The sequence below is a fragment of the Bactrocera neohumeralis genome, chromosome 3, assembly GCF_024586455.1.
Source record: "Bactrocera neohumeralis isolate Rockhampton chromosome 3, APGP_CSIRO_Bneo_wtdbg2-racon-allhic-juicebox.fasta_v2, whole genome shotgun sequence".
Classification (NCBI taxonomy): Eukaryota; Metazoa; Arthropoda; class Insecta; order Diptera; family Tephritidae; genus Bactrocera; species Bactrocera neohumeralis.
In genome coordinates this window covers 76,525,904-76,542,203 of record NC_065920.1, presented here as the reverse complement: position 1 = coordinate 76,542,203, position 16,300 = coordinate 76,525,904, and the positions used below count along the sequence as shown (strand labels likewise).

General features: G+C 37.1%; 3 protein-coding genes across 6 annotated transcripts in view; all 3 read right to left on the bottom strand.

Moving 5' to 3' along the window:
- The window catches only part of LOC126752147 (protein real-time), a 42,610-nt gene extending 37,576 nt beyond the window's left edge, over window positions 1-5,034 (bottom strand). Inside the window, exons 1-2 of one of the 4 annotated variants that reach the window (XM_050462746.1) lie at window positions 4,969-5,034; window positions 2,140-2,519 (exon numbers count right to left, since the gene is read on the bottom strand). In XM_050462746.1, the coding sequence (XP_050318703.1) occupies window positions 2,140-2,202 (63 nt within the window). In that variant the 5' untranslated portion in view covers window positions 2,203-2,519; window positions 4,969-5,034. Of the gene's footprint in view, window positions 1-2,139; window positions 2,585-3,030; window positions 3,343-4,968 lie in introns of those variants that run through there. The other 3 variants (XM_050462744.1, XM_050462743.1, XM_050462745.1) reach the window with 3 other exon arrangements.
- A 1,390-nt stretch (window positions 5,035-6,424) lies between these two features.
- Window positions 6,425-10,289, bottom strand: LOC126752157 (SUN domain-containing protein 3). The gene is made up of 5 exons (XM_050462759.1): window positions 8,321-10,289; window positions 7,804-8,235; window positions 7,642-7,734; window positions 7,245-7,411; window positions 6,425-6,725 (listed from the first exon to the last, which is right to left on the bottom strand). Exons 1-5 carry the CDS (start codon window positions 8,462-8,464, stop codon window positions 6,695-6,697), a joined length of 867 nt encoding a protein of 288 aa, XP_050318716.1. The 5' UTR covers window positions 8,465-10,289; the 3' UTR covers window positions 6,425-6,694.
- A 594-nt stretch (window positions 10,290-10,883) lies between these two features.
- On the bottom strand, window positions 10,884-16,116 carry LOC126752144 (uncharacterized). Its single transcript, XM_050462737.1, has 7 exons — window positions 15,204-16,116; window positions 14,231-15,143; window positions 13,383-14,161; window positions 13,224-13,310; window positions 12,894-13,154; window positions 12,043-12,172; window positions 10,884-11,961 (listed from the first exon to the last, which is right to left on the bottom strand). The coding sequence occupies exons 1-7, from the start codon at window positions 15,729-15,731 to the stop codon at window positions 11,837-11,839; spliced, it is 2,823 nt and encodes a 940-aa protein (XP_050318694.1). The 5' UTR covers window positions 15,732-16,116; the 3' UTR covers window positions 10,884-11,836.
- Window positions 16,117-16,300: the final 184 nt, after the last annotated feature.

Sequence of the window (16,300 nt, the reverse complement as noted above, 5' to 3'; positions counted from 1 at the left end):
CAGTTTTAATTATCAGGGAATATAATATTTTCATTTAGCGTTACCATTGGTTGGACCCACTAACGAAAAAAGTGCAAAATTTAGTAATTTAGTTTATTAATAGAACAAAGATTGCGTCACGTAATGTTGAGGACGAAAGAAACTGTCAAACTTAGTAACAACAAAATTAATTACAAATCCTCTCTTCTGTTTTTCATGACTTGAGTATTTACTTTACTTTTCCATTAAAGAATTTCCAAAAAACCCCTAGGAACGAAACTGTCATCTCTGTTTCTATTACTTTTGGTAAGTACTTAAGAGGATGGAGTCATGTGTAGAAGTTCACGCAAGTGAGGAAAGTTCTCTGATCGCCATTCACTTGGGAGTGGCCAGAAACGATTCTTTTACACATGGCTCAAGCAGCTCACAACTTCCGGTCTTTGACCAAGTATCCTCTGGGTAGCCTAAGAACATCCGTTCGAAGGCGAGCTAAAGTGAGAAGGCGAAACATCCCCTATATAGGGTTGTGCGCTGGGTTTGGGACCCGCCACGTAAACCCCTCCCAATGAAAGATCACCAACTGCCTCGGATGAGAGACCTCCCTTTTGATGACGACCATAGCGTCAAAACTAGTTGAATTAAATAGAAAGGATATCGTTGCCGAAACTTTCTTGAGCAGAAATGTAAGAGAGAAAATGTCATCTTTTTTTAGATGTCTCATTGAGCTCAAACAAATAACGCCCTTCGATATATAGGCGTAAGGAACCTGTGGACTTAAGTTGTTTACGATTTTTCTATGACTGTCAGTAACATCTGTGCCAAATGTAACATCAAAATATTATTTAGTGTATACATATGTTGTGTTTCTGAAGTACGTAAATTGCATTCGGCGATTTTCGCAATAAGTGAAATTATTCAAAAAAGAAGTTCCATTAAATTTTGTGTGCGGAATCAAATTTCTGGTGCCAAAATATTCAGAATGTTGGAAAAGGCCTTCGATGATAATTGTTTGTCGCGAGAATGTGGTTTTGATTGATACATCTTATTAAAAAAAGATTGAGAACGCGTTGACGATGAACCACGTCCAGGATGGTCATCAACTGATGATGAACACGTCAATAGAATAAAGGAACTTGTGCTGGAGAATTGACGATTAAAAGTCAGAGATCTTACTGGCATCGTTGGAATATCAGAAGGATCAGTGAAAACAATTTTAAAATTATTTGGGCCTAAGAAAAGTGCAAGCACGATTGGTTCCAAAATCACTAAATTTTTTCGAAAAACACTGACGCGTTAACGTCTGTGAAACAATGCTTTCCGACTACCGGGATGTCATGAAACGTATTATTACTGGCGATGATTCTTGGATCTATGCTTGCGACCCGAAAACAGACTGTCAATCGGTCGCATGTCGTGGCAAAGGTGAGCCAAAGGCAAAAACAACGCGTCAAGCAGATGAAAAACCAAGGATATGTCGATAGTTTTCTTTGCATTCCGAATTCCTACCGACTGTCGATAAAAGAGTCCGAAGTATTTTGGACGCAGTTGTTTATCTTATATGTCAACTCTATTCGGAATTCAGTAAAGGTAATGCAACAACAGAAATGGACTAAAAATATCCACGGTGTATCCAAAGATGAGGAAAGAGCGTTTTCCGAAAACAGTTCTTTTACCTTGGCCTTTTAAGTGAACTAGAACCTGCACCGAGAGATTTTTACTTCGCTGGAATGGAACGCGAAAAGTGCTTGAGATCCGTTATTGCATCACTCTCATACTTTCTCGACTCAGAACTAAAACTCAGACTCAGAGCCAAAATATTTTGTCCTAATGCTTTTTAAATCTATTTAATAAAATAAATTAAAACAAAATTGTCGCAGACAAAGTACAGACGTGAATATCGACTCAATAATTGCATCATCAATCAAACAAATGGTTACATTAGCGGCCCTTTTAAGAAAAACAACCCAAACCCTCCTAGAAACACATTTTACCAAGAAATATAGAGTGACATAATTTCCAGCAAATTAACAGTATTAATCTAGGCAATAGCGTATTATTCACGCCACACAATAGACATTACGTAAAATGGGCGAACAACCGTCAGTAACGTCAGACTGACTTAGCATTAATGTCAACGCCATATTGGCCGTATTTACTCACCTTCATAACCAACTCGAACGGGTGTTTGTAGACCCTAACGGGCGATTGGAATTTTTGCACCATTTTTGTTGAGATTTTTCGTTAATGTATACACTCTTCTCCACTGTTGACCGAAATGTGCTGAGGATGTGATGCTTCTTAGAATCGTTAAGCTGGCGCTTAAGCTCTTCTGGTGCTTCGTTGTTTGTTTACTGTGTACTTTTACACTTTTCTCTTTTAACTGCACTTCTTAAGTAAGTAAGTTCACTTTGTATCTTTATTTATTTTTCAATATTCTTTAGTTATGCTTCTTGTTGCTCGTTTTATAAAGTTTTTTTGTGTTTTATGGACCCTTCTTTTTAGTACCTTCCTCGTGCACAAAATTACTTTGCTGCCAACGACTAATTACAAAAGCGCATGTTGGTAATTTATTTTTTAGTTTCTTATTTTTACTTTGCGGTGAGCCCTTCAACAAAACAAATGAGCAGAAAAATGCACAAAAGAGAAATGAAAATTCAGCTTGTCAGACGCCAACGGCCGACCAACTGACGGCCTGACTGCTTTGTTGACTGTTGAAGGCTAACGACCGCCCCGACGCTTAGACCAACTGGCTAAGAAATCTTTACAAAATTCACAGCGCCCGCAATCGATTTCCGCTAATTGCGCTTTACTTGTTTGGTTGGTCTAGTTTGCTAGTTACTTCTTGTTATTATTTTGTATTTGCAGTTGTTGTTAGTAACTTTTGACGTTTTGCCTGCGAGCTCATTAAGGGACTGCTGGTAAACGAGGCTAACCCTTTGCTTTGGCACTTTAATGCGAGTTCGTAGACATTACACAATGAGCACAGCTATTCTGCCACTATTTGTTCGTACATACATACATACATAGGTATGTGTGTATCTATGTACTTACGCTTAGTTGTATTTACTTTCAACTATTTTGTATTTGTTTTCATGTATTTGGAATTTTTCACTTTTTTACTTTCGCACTGAACACGAAACACGAAAACACTTTGCCACCGTTAGTTCGTATTCCGTTTTATATTCGTAAATATTTCCGATTTTACTTTCTGTTAGCGTTTCCGCAAAATCTCAACTAAAAGTATACAATTCTGTATTCTGCTTATGAAGTGCACTTCAAAGTAGCTACAAAACTGTGTGTTCTTTCTGCAGTTGAATGCGTCCGCGCCGTTCGCCTGGTAGAAAGCAAATGTAGGCAGCCGTGACTTGATTCGCTTGTTAACAGCTCTGCTCAGAGGTATGTATGTGTATGTGTGTATATGTATGTTCATTGATTGGAAAACCTACATTTATGACTTCTCTCGCAAGCGCTCGCAAAACTTATACATACAAATATGTATGTATACACTTTTATATACAGTGGTGAGAAAAATATTAGCAATCGGTGATGTTTGTATAGAAAATCTTTTTTATTTATCTATTTATTCATTAAGGCGGAATAAAATAATATTTTTTTTTAATCTTTTTCTGTTTTTATATAAATTCATAATATTACAGTGGCATTGCTAAAAAGTAAAGTGAAATTGTCATATAAAACTCCCGGCCATACGGAAAGCAGGTCCATTTTCGGTGTTTAAGACTGTCTATAACAATTGTCAAGCATCTGTTTGTCAAAAGGTTTAATTATCTTCGAGTTACACGTGTTTTTAAACAACAAAAAGGGAATTTTCGATTTTTACAATGATTGCTTTTGTTGGACAAAGAACTTGCTTCAAATTTTGTTTGCGGAGAGAATATATTGTGCAGACACGTTCGAAATGTTACAGAAGGTCTTTGGTGATCAAACTATGGTATAAAAAAGATTTATAAGTGGTGTGCAACGAGTCCAAAGTGAGCTGAGATCTCGTTAACCGTGCTTTAGACACCCATCAAACATTGACAATTAGAGCCCTCGCTGATAATGTGTGAATATTTTTATTTTTATTTGACTCAGCTCTAATCATTTTGGAGAATGTTTTGTGACTCAAACGCTCAAAGTCTCCATTGGCGCCAAACTCTTTCAAAACTAATTCAAGTAGTAGGCGCCTGGCTGTTCAGCAAACTCAAAACGAACCGACGACGATTCTGAAAGCTTCAAACTTCGAAATTACTGCACCAATTCTTTTCAAATACTTCTGTACTTAGTTTTGAGTTATCACCGGAGAGTTACTTTTACTTTTGTTAATGATTTTTATTTTATAACAACAATTTAGCGGTTTTATTCTGCAAAAAATATAGTTTTTTTCTTCAAATTATTCTAAAAAAGGTGATTAACTGAAATTTCAAAAGTTCTTTCGGTATTACCTGGGGAAAACTATTATCAAAGAAATATATCTTGATATGTTTATTTCGAATGATCTAGCAACAAGTTATGAAGGGCGCTGCAATCCTATTAGTCGAACTCTTCGTAGCAAAAAAGAAAAAACTAGGTATTGGACGAAGAAATTAACAAAAAAGGGAAAATTTATTTTTTTTTTTAACGTTTCAAAAATTCTCTTGACTGCACTATTTTTCTCGTCACTGTATGCATCTTCATATATACATATATAGACTGCTTATACATTTGTATTTGTGTGTATCTGCATCTTAAATCGTCGAACTGTTACCACTTTTATGTGCTTGCACTTGGAATGAGCGAGATTTGATTCTCCTTCTCATTGAAAAAACTCTCACAGCGCTAAAAAAAGTGGTAAAAAAAAACTTCTTGCAATGTTCTGCCCAACAATTGGCTTTTTCCTCGAAGCATTTCGGCTTCAACAGCATATTTTTACTAAATATTTTTTGTAATTTACTATAATAAACACTAAAATAAATGTTTATATAATTATTTTGTGCTAATTAGCATTTTTACTTTGAAATTATATAAAGAGACCAAAGCACACGCACTCAACACTTCCGTCGCTCGCCACTTTCTAATGAACACTTCGTTCCAAAATATTCGGATGTGTTTGGATGTACATAGATATGTGAGTATTTATGTAAATACGTAAACGATATAAACAACTTAACACCACTACAAGCATATACACAGGTCTATGTGTGTATATATGAGAGTAAAAGTACATCAATCATTTGTTTGGAATAGTGGGTTTTCGGCAGCAGAACAGCTGTTACCAGCGTAAGTGGTAGTTGTAGATACATAGATACATGTGTGTCTGTCACAGATATAGATACTGCGTGCATGCATTAATCACTTCCCAGTATTTGAAATATAAGTGTTGAACACAGTTAATAAAATATTCTAATTAATTCAAGCTAAATATTTTTAAAGAATTTGAAAATAATTGTATCATTTATTGTATGTGCATATGTATATACAATTTGTATGTATGTAGGTGTATATTATATTATTGAAAATAAAAATAATTAACTTCGGCTTCACCGAAGCTATAATACCTTTCACTAGTGCATTTATTTTAGAATAAAAGGGTATAAAAAGACATTTATTTTGATTTTGTTTGTTTAGTTTGTATGGCAATATGATATAGTTGTCGGATGTGAACAATTTTTGAGGAGCTTGAAGCGCTGGCTTGGACACAATTTTGTGCCAATTTTCGTGACGATATCTCATCAAATAAAAGCATCTTCCATAAAACTTTTTGAAATTTATCGTTCAGTTTCTATGCCAGCCATATGCTATAGTGGTCCGATCTCAGCAATTTGTCAGGAGATTGTAGCACCATCTTGGATAGTTATCCAAGCCAAATTTCGTGAACATATCTCGTCTTATAAAAAAGTTTTCCATACATAAGGTTGATTTTGATCCCACAGTTTGTATGGCAGCTATAAGCTATAGTGGTCCGATTTGCATAATTTCTTCAGAGATTGTAGCGATGCCTGGGGTAACAAGCCATGCCAAATTACAAACATATGCATTGTGAAATAATACAAGATCTTGATTTTGATCGGACAGTTTGTATGGCAGCTATAAGCTATAGTGGTCCTATAACGCTGGTTCTGACAAATGAGCAGATTCTTAAAGAGAAAAGATGTGTGCAAAATTTCGGAGCGATATACCGAAAATTAAGGGATATTGTATATACAAACCGACGGCGATAACCCTGATGCGAAGAAAAAAAATCATAAACAAATAAATTAAATATAGGAAACTTATTGTTGAAAATTTAGAATACCAAAAGTAAAAGCTAAATGGCGCCTCATTTAAACGACAACATTTTCTATAAATTTGACATTTACATATGTACATAAGTCAACTAAGCACACTGTAAACAAACGAAGACAAAGTAATAAAAAATATAAATTTTAAATTAAAACCATCATTTAATATATTTTAACGGAATAAATTACAAGAATTATAAAAAATACAGTTCACATAGCACTTATGCAAAAAAAAAATATTTTTCAGTGTAGGTTTTAATAATGGTGTAAAAAATATACCAAACATAAGTGTAAGCAAGAAAAGTTAACAATTTTCTTTAACAAATATTTTACCTGAGTCATAAAAAAGTTGTAATAAATACTATTTACCGCATGTACATATGTATATTATATACCCCATGTGAGGGATAAAACCTATAAATATGTGGATGATCTTAAGACCTTTCGCCAACTATTGCTCACTTCTGACTACGCCCATAGACTGCAATGCTGTCGGGAGAAAACATAATTAAAATATTTAGAAAAAAAATGTTTTTCAAAAAATTATGAATAATGGGAATTAGCAAAAAATAATATTTTTAAAATTTATTTTTTAAAAAACATTTTACAAATTTATTTTAAAAAAATGTTTTTCTCTATTTCTCCGAAACATTTTCTCTTTCAAAAATCTACCTTTTACAATAATTTTTTTTTCTATATTTTTTGAAATAATATTTTTTAAATTTATTTTTTTATAATAATGTTTAAATTTTTTTTAAAATATTTTTCGAAAATTTTTCTCTTTTAAAAACCCATCTATTAAAATAATATTTTTCTCTTTTTTTTAAATAATATTTTTAAAATTTATTTTTTTTATATTTTTTTCAAAAATTTTTCTCTTTCGAAAACTTTCCTTTCAAAATAATGTTTTCAAAATTTTTTCGAAAAATTTTCCCTTTCGAAAACCTTCCTTTCAAAATAATATGTTTCTCTATTTTTTCTAAAATTTTTCACTTTTCAAAAACCTACCGATAGATGCAGGTGTATTCCGGATGTCCATGATTCGACTTGAACTTGAAGCGCATATAAAGGTATTTACATTCACTCTTCACCTCGTAATTTTGTGCGGGCGGATGCTGATTTGTGTAGGTAAAGTCACCAAACTTCGCTTCTTTCGATGAAGTAGCGGTGATGCCCTGTAGAAGTTGAATACTTAAATATATTTTAATGGAAGAAAATAAAACTTAAACTGCTTTTCAGTTCAGTTTACAGTTCAGTTTTCTTGCAGGGTTCACATTGCGTTGCTTACATTTAGGAGACATGCGCGAAGTTCATGCTGCAGCTCTCTCTTCCTCTCTTTATTTCAAAACCCCAAACCTAAACTCCGCTACCTCATAACTGTCACTAAAGTCCCCTGAATACTTACGTAAACTTCGAAATCCTTCGGCGCACTCGTTGTATCATTATTGGGTGCATTGTCCTTGCACAGATGCGCCAACTCGAAACTCTCCACAAATATCTGCTTGTAAAACAGTTATAAATTTCTCAAAACACTGACTAAAAACACTCAACCGCGCTTAATACTTACCGCCTGCGCCAGCTTGATGGTCACCACCGCCTTGGCGCGCTTGAAAGCAAAACAATTGCCCGGTTCCATGCCGGGCTTTAGCATATTTATAGGCGGATTTGCGCTGTACTGCAGCCCGAGCACTGAACGCACCAGATTGCCGCCATTCAGCGGCTCAGCGTTCACATCATGCACCTTTGCGCCTAACTCCTCCGCTGCATAATTGACACGCGCCGGCATAGTGCGCTCCATTAAAGCGCCGCCCTCACCCTCCCCCGTCATGGTGTGTGCCGTCGTTGTCGTGCGGCCGGTACATTCTGTGAGCCGCAACTGCTTTTTCATCGTGTACAAGTCATCCCAGATGCCGGCGAGCCGCTTCTTCAGTATGCCGTCAACGATCTCATTTAAGTGCTTTGTGTCACCTTGTCCCGGCGCCGTGTGCAGCACAACGTGCTGTGGGTGTGTCAGTGCGTCGGATGGGTTGGAGAAAATATAAATTTTATGTCCGTTTCATTTTTCGAAACCAATTTCGACTCACCGCTATCTCGTCGACCTCCTCACGCAGTCGGCCGAGTTTGCGCCTATTCTCCAAATTGCTTGAGACCAGTATGTAGATGAAGTAACCAATTAGAAATGTCGATATTAAATAACAAATGCAAACTCTCGTGCGACTTGGTTCCATCGCCTGTGTATTCGCAGTGCGTTTTTGAAGTTTACATTATTTCTTGATAATCAAATTTTCAAAAAAAAAAAACTTTGATGGAAAATTTTTGATTGTTTTTGTTGTGTATATTCGTTGGAGAGCACAAAAGAAGGGGGGGACAAAGGGTATTCACAAGCGGTATATATGTATGTTTATACTATACTAATACAACAGAAGTCCAAGTACCAAGTCCATATATACCGGAATAAGTATATTAAATGGAAAAAAGCGGTTCTTGAAGAATGAAATGTTTAACAGGAAAAAAATGTCAAAAGTACGCAAGATTTTAGAACTCAAACCCCTTTGATCCCCTTAACCACCTACTGTATACTTCTATATTACTACAAAAATTCTACCAGACTCTCTTCGAAACTAGGAACACTCTGTAACTATGGCGCATACATATTTCAGGCGATTTAAAGTATAAAATCCAAAATTGTTGCTGTAAACAAATAGTGTATATGGTCTGAAATATATTACTTGTGCGACTTTTTATATTTGTAAGATTCTCTTCGTTCAGCTTATAGTTAGTGAGTTTAATTTCTAAGAGCAAATTACTGACCGCATTTGGTTGAAGAAAAGGGTATAGTTTAAGAGCAGCATCAAAAATTTTTATACGTAGAGAAAGAAACAAAGTTTAAATAAAACTCACCACACCTAAACTCACCACTTCTAAATTCACCACATCTAACTAATAGCATTTTTTTCGCTTACTATGTTAACAAATTTCGTTCATATTCACTAAGGCTTAATTCAACATCCCTAACTCAACACAGCCAAATTTACCATATTACAATCTGATTTAATTACATTTTTATATTAATGTTATCTAAAGCATTAAAGAAATCCACCACATCTAAACTCACCACTTTTAAGTTCACCACCTGACCTATAACTAATGACACTCACTTAAAGCTTACTTAATTCAACTAAACTTCATGCAGTCATCTGTATTACCAAAGCTTAATTAAAAGTCCCTAACTCACCAGAGGTGAAATTGTCATACCTCGTAAACATATTATTAACTGATTTAATGACATTTTTCTGTTAATATAATATGGAAATTACTAAAGTAACACACCACACCTAAACTCACCAGTTCTAAATTAACCACATCTAACTAATGACAAATATTTTCTTAAAGCTTACAAAAGTTAGTTAAACTTAAGACGACCGAATCACCAAGACTTAATTCAGCATACCTAACCACCACGGGAAAATTCACCAAATGTCACTAGCGTGTTACTTACTAATTTAATTACATACATTTCTATGTTAACATGGTATTGAAAATATCAAAGAAACCCACCAAATCAAAGTTCATAAAATTTAACTAATTCCACTTATACTCGTAAAGCCTACATTATTCAGCTTATCACAAAAGCTGAGCTTATATAATATTGAAAATATCACGTAAACTCACCACACCTTAATTTCCCGCTTCTAAATTAACCATATCTAATGACATTTACTTTCTTAAAATTTACATATTTTTGTTAAACTTTAGATGACCGAATCACTAAGGCTTAATTCAACATATCTAACTCCCCACGGGCACTAATCACTAGCATATTACTTACTGATTTAATTACTTTTCTATGCTTATATACCACGGAAAATATCAAGCAAATCCGCCAAACCTAAGTTCACAAAATTTAACTAATGGCAGTTATTCTCTTAAAGCTTACCTAATTAGCTTATCATAAACGCGAAGTTCAACATACCTAATTCATCACAAGCAAATTCACCACTTCTAACTAGCATATTATTAACTTATTTTACTACATATTTATGTTTATATAATATAGAACAATAAGCAAATTCACAATTTTTCTCTAAAAATATTATTAACTTATTTCATATTTATATAATATTAAAATATGTAATATCAGGGGAACTCGCCACATCTAAATTCACCACTTCTATATTCACCACATTTAACTAATAAAACTTTTTCACTTAAATCTCCTAAAGAATACATAATTCCGCTAATATTAGATTCACTGAACCACCAAAGCGCAACTCAACTCAACGTAACTAACTCATCCCAGACATATCTTCCACAAATGCTTCTTCCTGGCTTCTCTAAGCAAAGTAACCTGCGCTTACTCAAGCGCATTTGTCTCATAGTATACTTATACATTTCATCAAAAATTGCTTACAACAAAAGCTCCGTAAAAGAATTTCCTCAACTAGTTTGATTAAAGCGTGGCTTTATTAAAAACTTTAGCAAGAATGTATGTGAAGAATATGTATTTCATAATTTATTTGTTGCTTCCACTATGCCATTGCAGTTCGCGTGAACTTTTAATTTAGCATTCGAACCTTTGCGTCCGTTCAGAGCCAACCAATGCCTTGCAACAGATGATTGAGGAAAAAAAGTAGTGAGAGCATGAGATAAATTGCATATGCGTATGTATTTGTTTTTTAAACGCTAAACGCACTAATCAGCACTATACGTACATACATATTGTTGTTAGTTTTGTAATATCATTTAACAAACAGACATACATACATACATTTATGTTTTCCATTTTTGCAATGAGTTCAATGTGTGTGTGTGTGGGGCAAAAGGAGCGCGCGCTGGCGCTCCACATAAGCGTATGTTAGACATACTCTACAATAACTTTAATACATAGGCATATATATATGTATGAGATTATGCGGCAGATTATTCAATATTCGTTTAATGCTGGTGCAAATGGGTGTGCTGGGTTGAGTGGGTGTGTGTGTGTGTGTGGGTGTGTTAGTGTAATTACAACATTCTAAACACTATCGCCTAATTAATTATAATAGCTTTAATTTGCGTTAATATTAATTTGCTTTGCTATACATACAAACATTGAGTATATAAATATAAATATATTTCTAAGTATATAAGTTATAGGAATAAATTAACATTACATGCAATGCCACAGAGCGTTTTTCGTTCTTGCTTTTGGCTAAACGCTGTCTCAACAAAACAAATTCTAAACAATTGCATTATCATATTTGCTATATTTACATACAAACAGTTAAACGGTTTATGCGTATAAGTTGCTTTATATCATTGTAATATGTATTGGTAATTCTAAGTTGCTTGGATTTGCTTTGCTACGGTTTTGACCGACAAGTCGAAGTATACAAGTATACTGTATTTATATATGCTTGTAAATTTTTTTGTTTTCGCTTTTAAGTAATAATATTGCATTCGTTCAAGCGCAGTTTGTGTATGCGTGTGATTATGTATGATTATTGTGGCCTACGGCAGCGCGTATAATAATTCATATGAGTTTTTGTTGTTTTTGTATTTCAAATTAAATTTATGTAAAACAGCCATACAATCGCAGTTGCTTATTGTAGCAAAAAAATTTAAGTTTTTCTTGTAAGCCTTAGCACACCGGCAGGATAATACTGTGGTATCAGTATGTGTTCGGGCAGTGGGCGTCGCGGTGTACAACGCTGCTGTGCCTGGCGTATAATATTGGCGATTTTACCTGCAACAAATTAGATTTTGTTAAAGTATGCACTATAAGAAAAAGAAAAACAAGATAAGAAAGGTAAAAAAAAATGTTTACCCAAAACATTCGCCTCGACAAAACGCTTGTCTAAATGCTGGAGCACACTGAGATTCTTTGTGCGCACCCACTGCTGCAGTATATCGGCGACTTTGAGCGGCACTAATGCGGTTGCGTTGTCCTTCGTGTCCTTGTAAGGCAAAAAAAAATATTTTTTGAAATTCAAAATATGAGAAATAAGAAACAAACGTTATCAGGCAATAATACCCTTTACAAATAAAAAAGTTTTCCCTACAAGAACTTTATTTTGATCATTCAATTTCTATGGCAGCTATATGCTGCAGTGGTCCGATCTGAACGATTTCTTCGGAGATTGTACCGTTACCTTGGGCAATAATGCATGTCAAATTTCGTAAAAATATCTCGTTTAATAAACAAAATTTTCATACAGGAATTTGTTTCTGATAGGTCGGATTGTATTGCGGCTATAAGCTATTTCTCACATATGATCAGCCTCTTGCGAAGAAAAGGACGTGCGCAGAATTTTAAATCGTTACATCAAAAACTGAGTGACCATATCCCGTATATACAGACAGACGTACATGGCGAAATCGACTCAGTTGTTGTTGTAGCGGCAGAATTCTGCTGAGTTCACAGTCTTTGTTGACCGGATAAAAAAAAACGGATTCGTTCTGGTTACGTAGATCCGACTGTCGTGGGAACGGCTCATCGACTCAGCTCGTCGCGCTGTTTGTTTAAAAATATATTTTATAGGGTCCCTGAGGTCTATTTTTGAGTGTTACAAGCTTCGTGACAAGTTTAATATACTTTCCTCGGGGGAATAAAAATATTTGTATGGAACAAACTACATTATTTAAAGGCTCAAACTCCATTAGGTATAGCGCTTTTACCTGCTGAAACTCCACCTCCACCTGTTGTCGCGTGGCCAGCTCAATCAGACGCTTCAGTTTTGGATGGTTGCCATGTTTCTTCGATTCGTGCAACAGCAGATGCTTTAGGTCCTTGAATTCCTTCAAGTTTTGCTGTTTGCCAAGCATTGTGGACATTTGCGTTGTTGTTTTTGTTGTTGTAGTAGTCGTTGCAGCAGTATTCGAGACGTAGAAAAGATGCGATTTGATAATTTCCAAATTATATGATACATGAAGTTTATCCTAGACAAGAAACAAATTGTTAAAAAAATAAAAAAAATGTTTTTAATATTTTTGGAAATTTTCACTCACCAGTGCCTGCACTAGCAACTCCTCGCTTAAATTTAAAGTGGCAACTGTAACAGTTTCCTTTTCAGTCAGTAGTAAGTTTTTCAATAGCTGAAGAGTTTAAAAATGCATTATTATTATTCACCACACTCACATACACATATGCATTTGTTAAACACTCACAAGCTCGTTGTCGAAGCCGCTATCACCCGCAGCCGCGCGTCTCTGCTGCGAGGCGTCCTCCTCACTTTTGCATTGCTGCAACACCTCAGCGTCGCAGGTGCGCGCACGCACACGAGTGCGCACGCGCGGCTTAATTTTTAACTTTGGATCGCCGGCGCACGGTCCGCTATCATCACAACTAACACTGTCGCCCAGCCACCTGTCGTCCTTCATCATGCGTATGTCGCGAAAGGCCGAGCTAGCCCAGTCCACACACCGCGGCTGCAAGTAATCGCCGATCGCTGTGCCGAGCATGCACTCGTCATGCGCGTCGCGCAGTACCAATGGCGAGCCGCTGCGACAACGCGCTGTACTCGCCGACGTGCCGAGTGTAGCGCGCTTAAACAGCGCGATGCTGCTGCTGCTGCGCTTGCGACAACGTGTGCAATCATTCGTGTCGATGGCCTTGCCGATTGTGTTGGCGAGAAATTCCTTTTCCAAACAATCCAGACACGTGTCGTCGTTCACGCTCAGATCGTCGCAGTCGTTGGACGCCGCTGTCGTTGCTGTGTTACTGACTAGATGGGTTTCGGCGCGCATGCAGTTTTCGGTGCTCATGCCGACTTTGGGCGCGGAGCAGCGAAATTCGGCGCAGCTGGCGCTTCGCTCGTCGAAGCTTGTGCTGTTACAAAGCGTGGTCAGAGCATAAGTGGAGCGCAGCGAATTGCGCGATTTCGATGAATTTTTGGAAGATGTGGACGAGGACGTAGAAAATGTGGAGAATCGTTTCGGTTTGGCGCCTGTGCGAAAAGAAAGTAATAAATACTTAAACTTGCCGAGCCGTATATGTTAAAAAGTTTTTAACATACCTGTCACTTTCGATGGCCTGGACTTTCCTTCCTCCTTGCCGTGCAGCAGATCACGTCCGAAATTCGAGAGTAATGCATTGGGCAGCGAGTGTGCGGCGTTAAGCACTTTGCTGGTTGGCACCGCATCCACGGTATCGTCTGTCATGCCCAGTGCAGAGGCGCGATCACTTTGCACATGCTCGTAGGCATCGCTGTCGCCATTTTCGCCCTTTATCTGATCTAAATGCATGGTGATTCGGGCAAAATTCTTGCTGATCATTAGTTGGGATTGCAGCGTTTTAGCGGGTGGCGGTGGCAAACTATCATCGATTGGCGAACTGAAAAGGAGTCTTTGCGCAGCAGCAGCGCCATTACCGTAGTGACCCAGCGTCGCTGAATGCCGTCCACTCAACTGGCAGGCATCGCGTTGCATTAGAAAAGCGTCGGCGTGGCCAGGTGCCGTCTCCACGGAGCCATATTCCACCTCAGATAATGGATCCGGTTCGAAATCCATTTCAAGAAAGTCTGTTTCGTCATCCGCCATGCAGGTATTCCCAGTACCATGCCCACGTCCAGAAATAGTATCTAGTGCGAGATCAAAATCGGCGCCATCTCCGCGATATGCGTAAACACAATCATCTGAGTTGAGTGAAATCTCTTCGGCATCAACATCCACATCGTCTACGTCATCATCACCTTCTAACAGCAATAAATCATCACCATAGTAATTATCACTCGCGTAGCTCAGATTTTCGGTGGAGTTGTTAAGCGAAGCGCTGCGTGATACTGCGCCAGCTGCAGCTGCAGCGGCTGAGAATACATCAAAAGTGCAAGCATGGAAATCGCTGGGCGTAACTGCTGCGGCTGCCGAGTCTGCCATGGCATCCTGGGGGGATGTAGGTGAGTCCACTGTGATGCCAGTCCCACCATTTAGCTGCAAAGTTTATAATAATTTAATGAACTAAACAATTTTATATGAAATTCAATTGTCAACCTTTAACTCTGTACCGCCGTTAATTTTTCCAACGGCACCTGCCAGGTTCATGCTATCTGTCATGCCAAAACCCGTGCGTGCAACCCCAACCGTTTTGCTTTCACAACTGTCAACTTCGCCTCCATCACCACCACTACCAGCAGTTATTTGGCCGATGCCGGTACATGACGCATCTGTTGTCACATTTGCCAACGCTACGGTTGCAATATTCACTGTGGCCGTCATCGCTGTCGTTGTTGTTATGCCGACATTGCACTTGCTTTGTACATCCGTTGAATTATTATTGTTGTTATTGTTTATATGTTGTTGTCCGCAAGACAACCAGCTGGTGCTACTACCGCTGACACCACCACCACCGAGACAATTGCATTCACCCTGCACCGTAGCAAAAGGTTTGGTTGCCCCAAAGCCAGCGCCTACATGCGTCGATTTATTACAGCGACCACCACTTAAGTTTTCTGTGTCAGAATTATTTTTGAATAGAGTACCATTACTACCGCTGGTGTTACGCCCTTGCAAATTTTCCATCGCCACCGTTGAGGACGTTAGCTAAGCTAATTGTGTTGTATTAGTAAATTAGATAAAAATTGTCCTTCACACAACTTGGCAATGGACGCACGATTCCCTATAGAAAACTACTTCTGTTATATTCGTTCTTTTTTTTTTGCTATTTCTGTTTACACCGTCTGTTTAAAGTCTCTACGCCGTGGTTTTTCCGTGGCCGTTGCTGCGTATTTAACTTTTTCGATTTATTCATTACCACTTAGCCGCAATCGATGAAAGTTTAGTTGTTTCGTACTGGTTTTAACTTTTCAACATTTTCTTTGTTTTTGTGTACTATTCTTTTATTGCGAGAAACGAAAAAATTTTCTTATGCATAGAAGTCGAAAACAGCAACAACTTTGACAGAATGTTTTGCGACTCGTTTGCTTTGTCCTATTCTTGTTAGCTTACAATGTTGTCATACCACAAAATATATTCAACAGGGATTATTTCCAGCCTTTATTTAGATTAGAAAACAAGGGCGGTGATGTACATATAAAGTATATTTAATGAAACTTTTAGAAGTGTGTATAAAAACAAAAGCTGGATTGGGA

Excerpts from the sequence above, each read along its gene's own strand:
- LOC126752157 (XM_050462759.1), bottom strand. The coding sequence starts at position 8,464 with ATGGAACCAAGTCGCACGAGAGTTTGCATTTGTTATTTAATATCGACA. Across the intron at positions 7,735-7,803 it reads CCATCAAGCTGGCGCAGGCG|ATATTTGTGGAGAGTTTCGA; the intron begins GTAAGTATTAAG and ends TTTTACAAGCAG. Across the intron at positions 7,412-7,641 it reads CGAAGGATTTCGAAGTTTAC|GGCATCACCGCTACTTCATC; the intron begins GTAAGTATTCAG and ends CAACTTCTACAG.
- LOC126752144 (XM_050462737.1), bottom strand. The coding sequence starts at position 15,731 with ATGGAAAATTTGCAAGGGCGTAACACCAGCGGTAGTAATGGTACTCTA. Across the intron at positions 15,144-15,203 it reads ACGGCGGTACAGAGTTAAAG|CTAAATGGTGGGACTGGCAT; the intron begins GTTGACAATTGA and ends TAAACTTTGCAG. Across the intron at positions 11,962-12,042 it reads TGTCGAGGCGAATGTTTTGG|GTAAAATCGCCAATATTATA; the intron begins GTAAACATTTTT and ends AATTTGTTGCAG.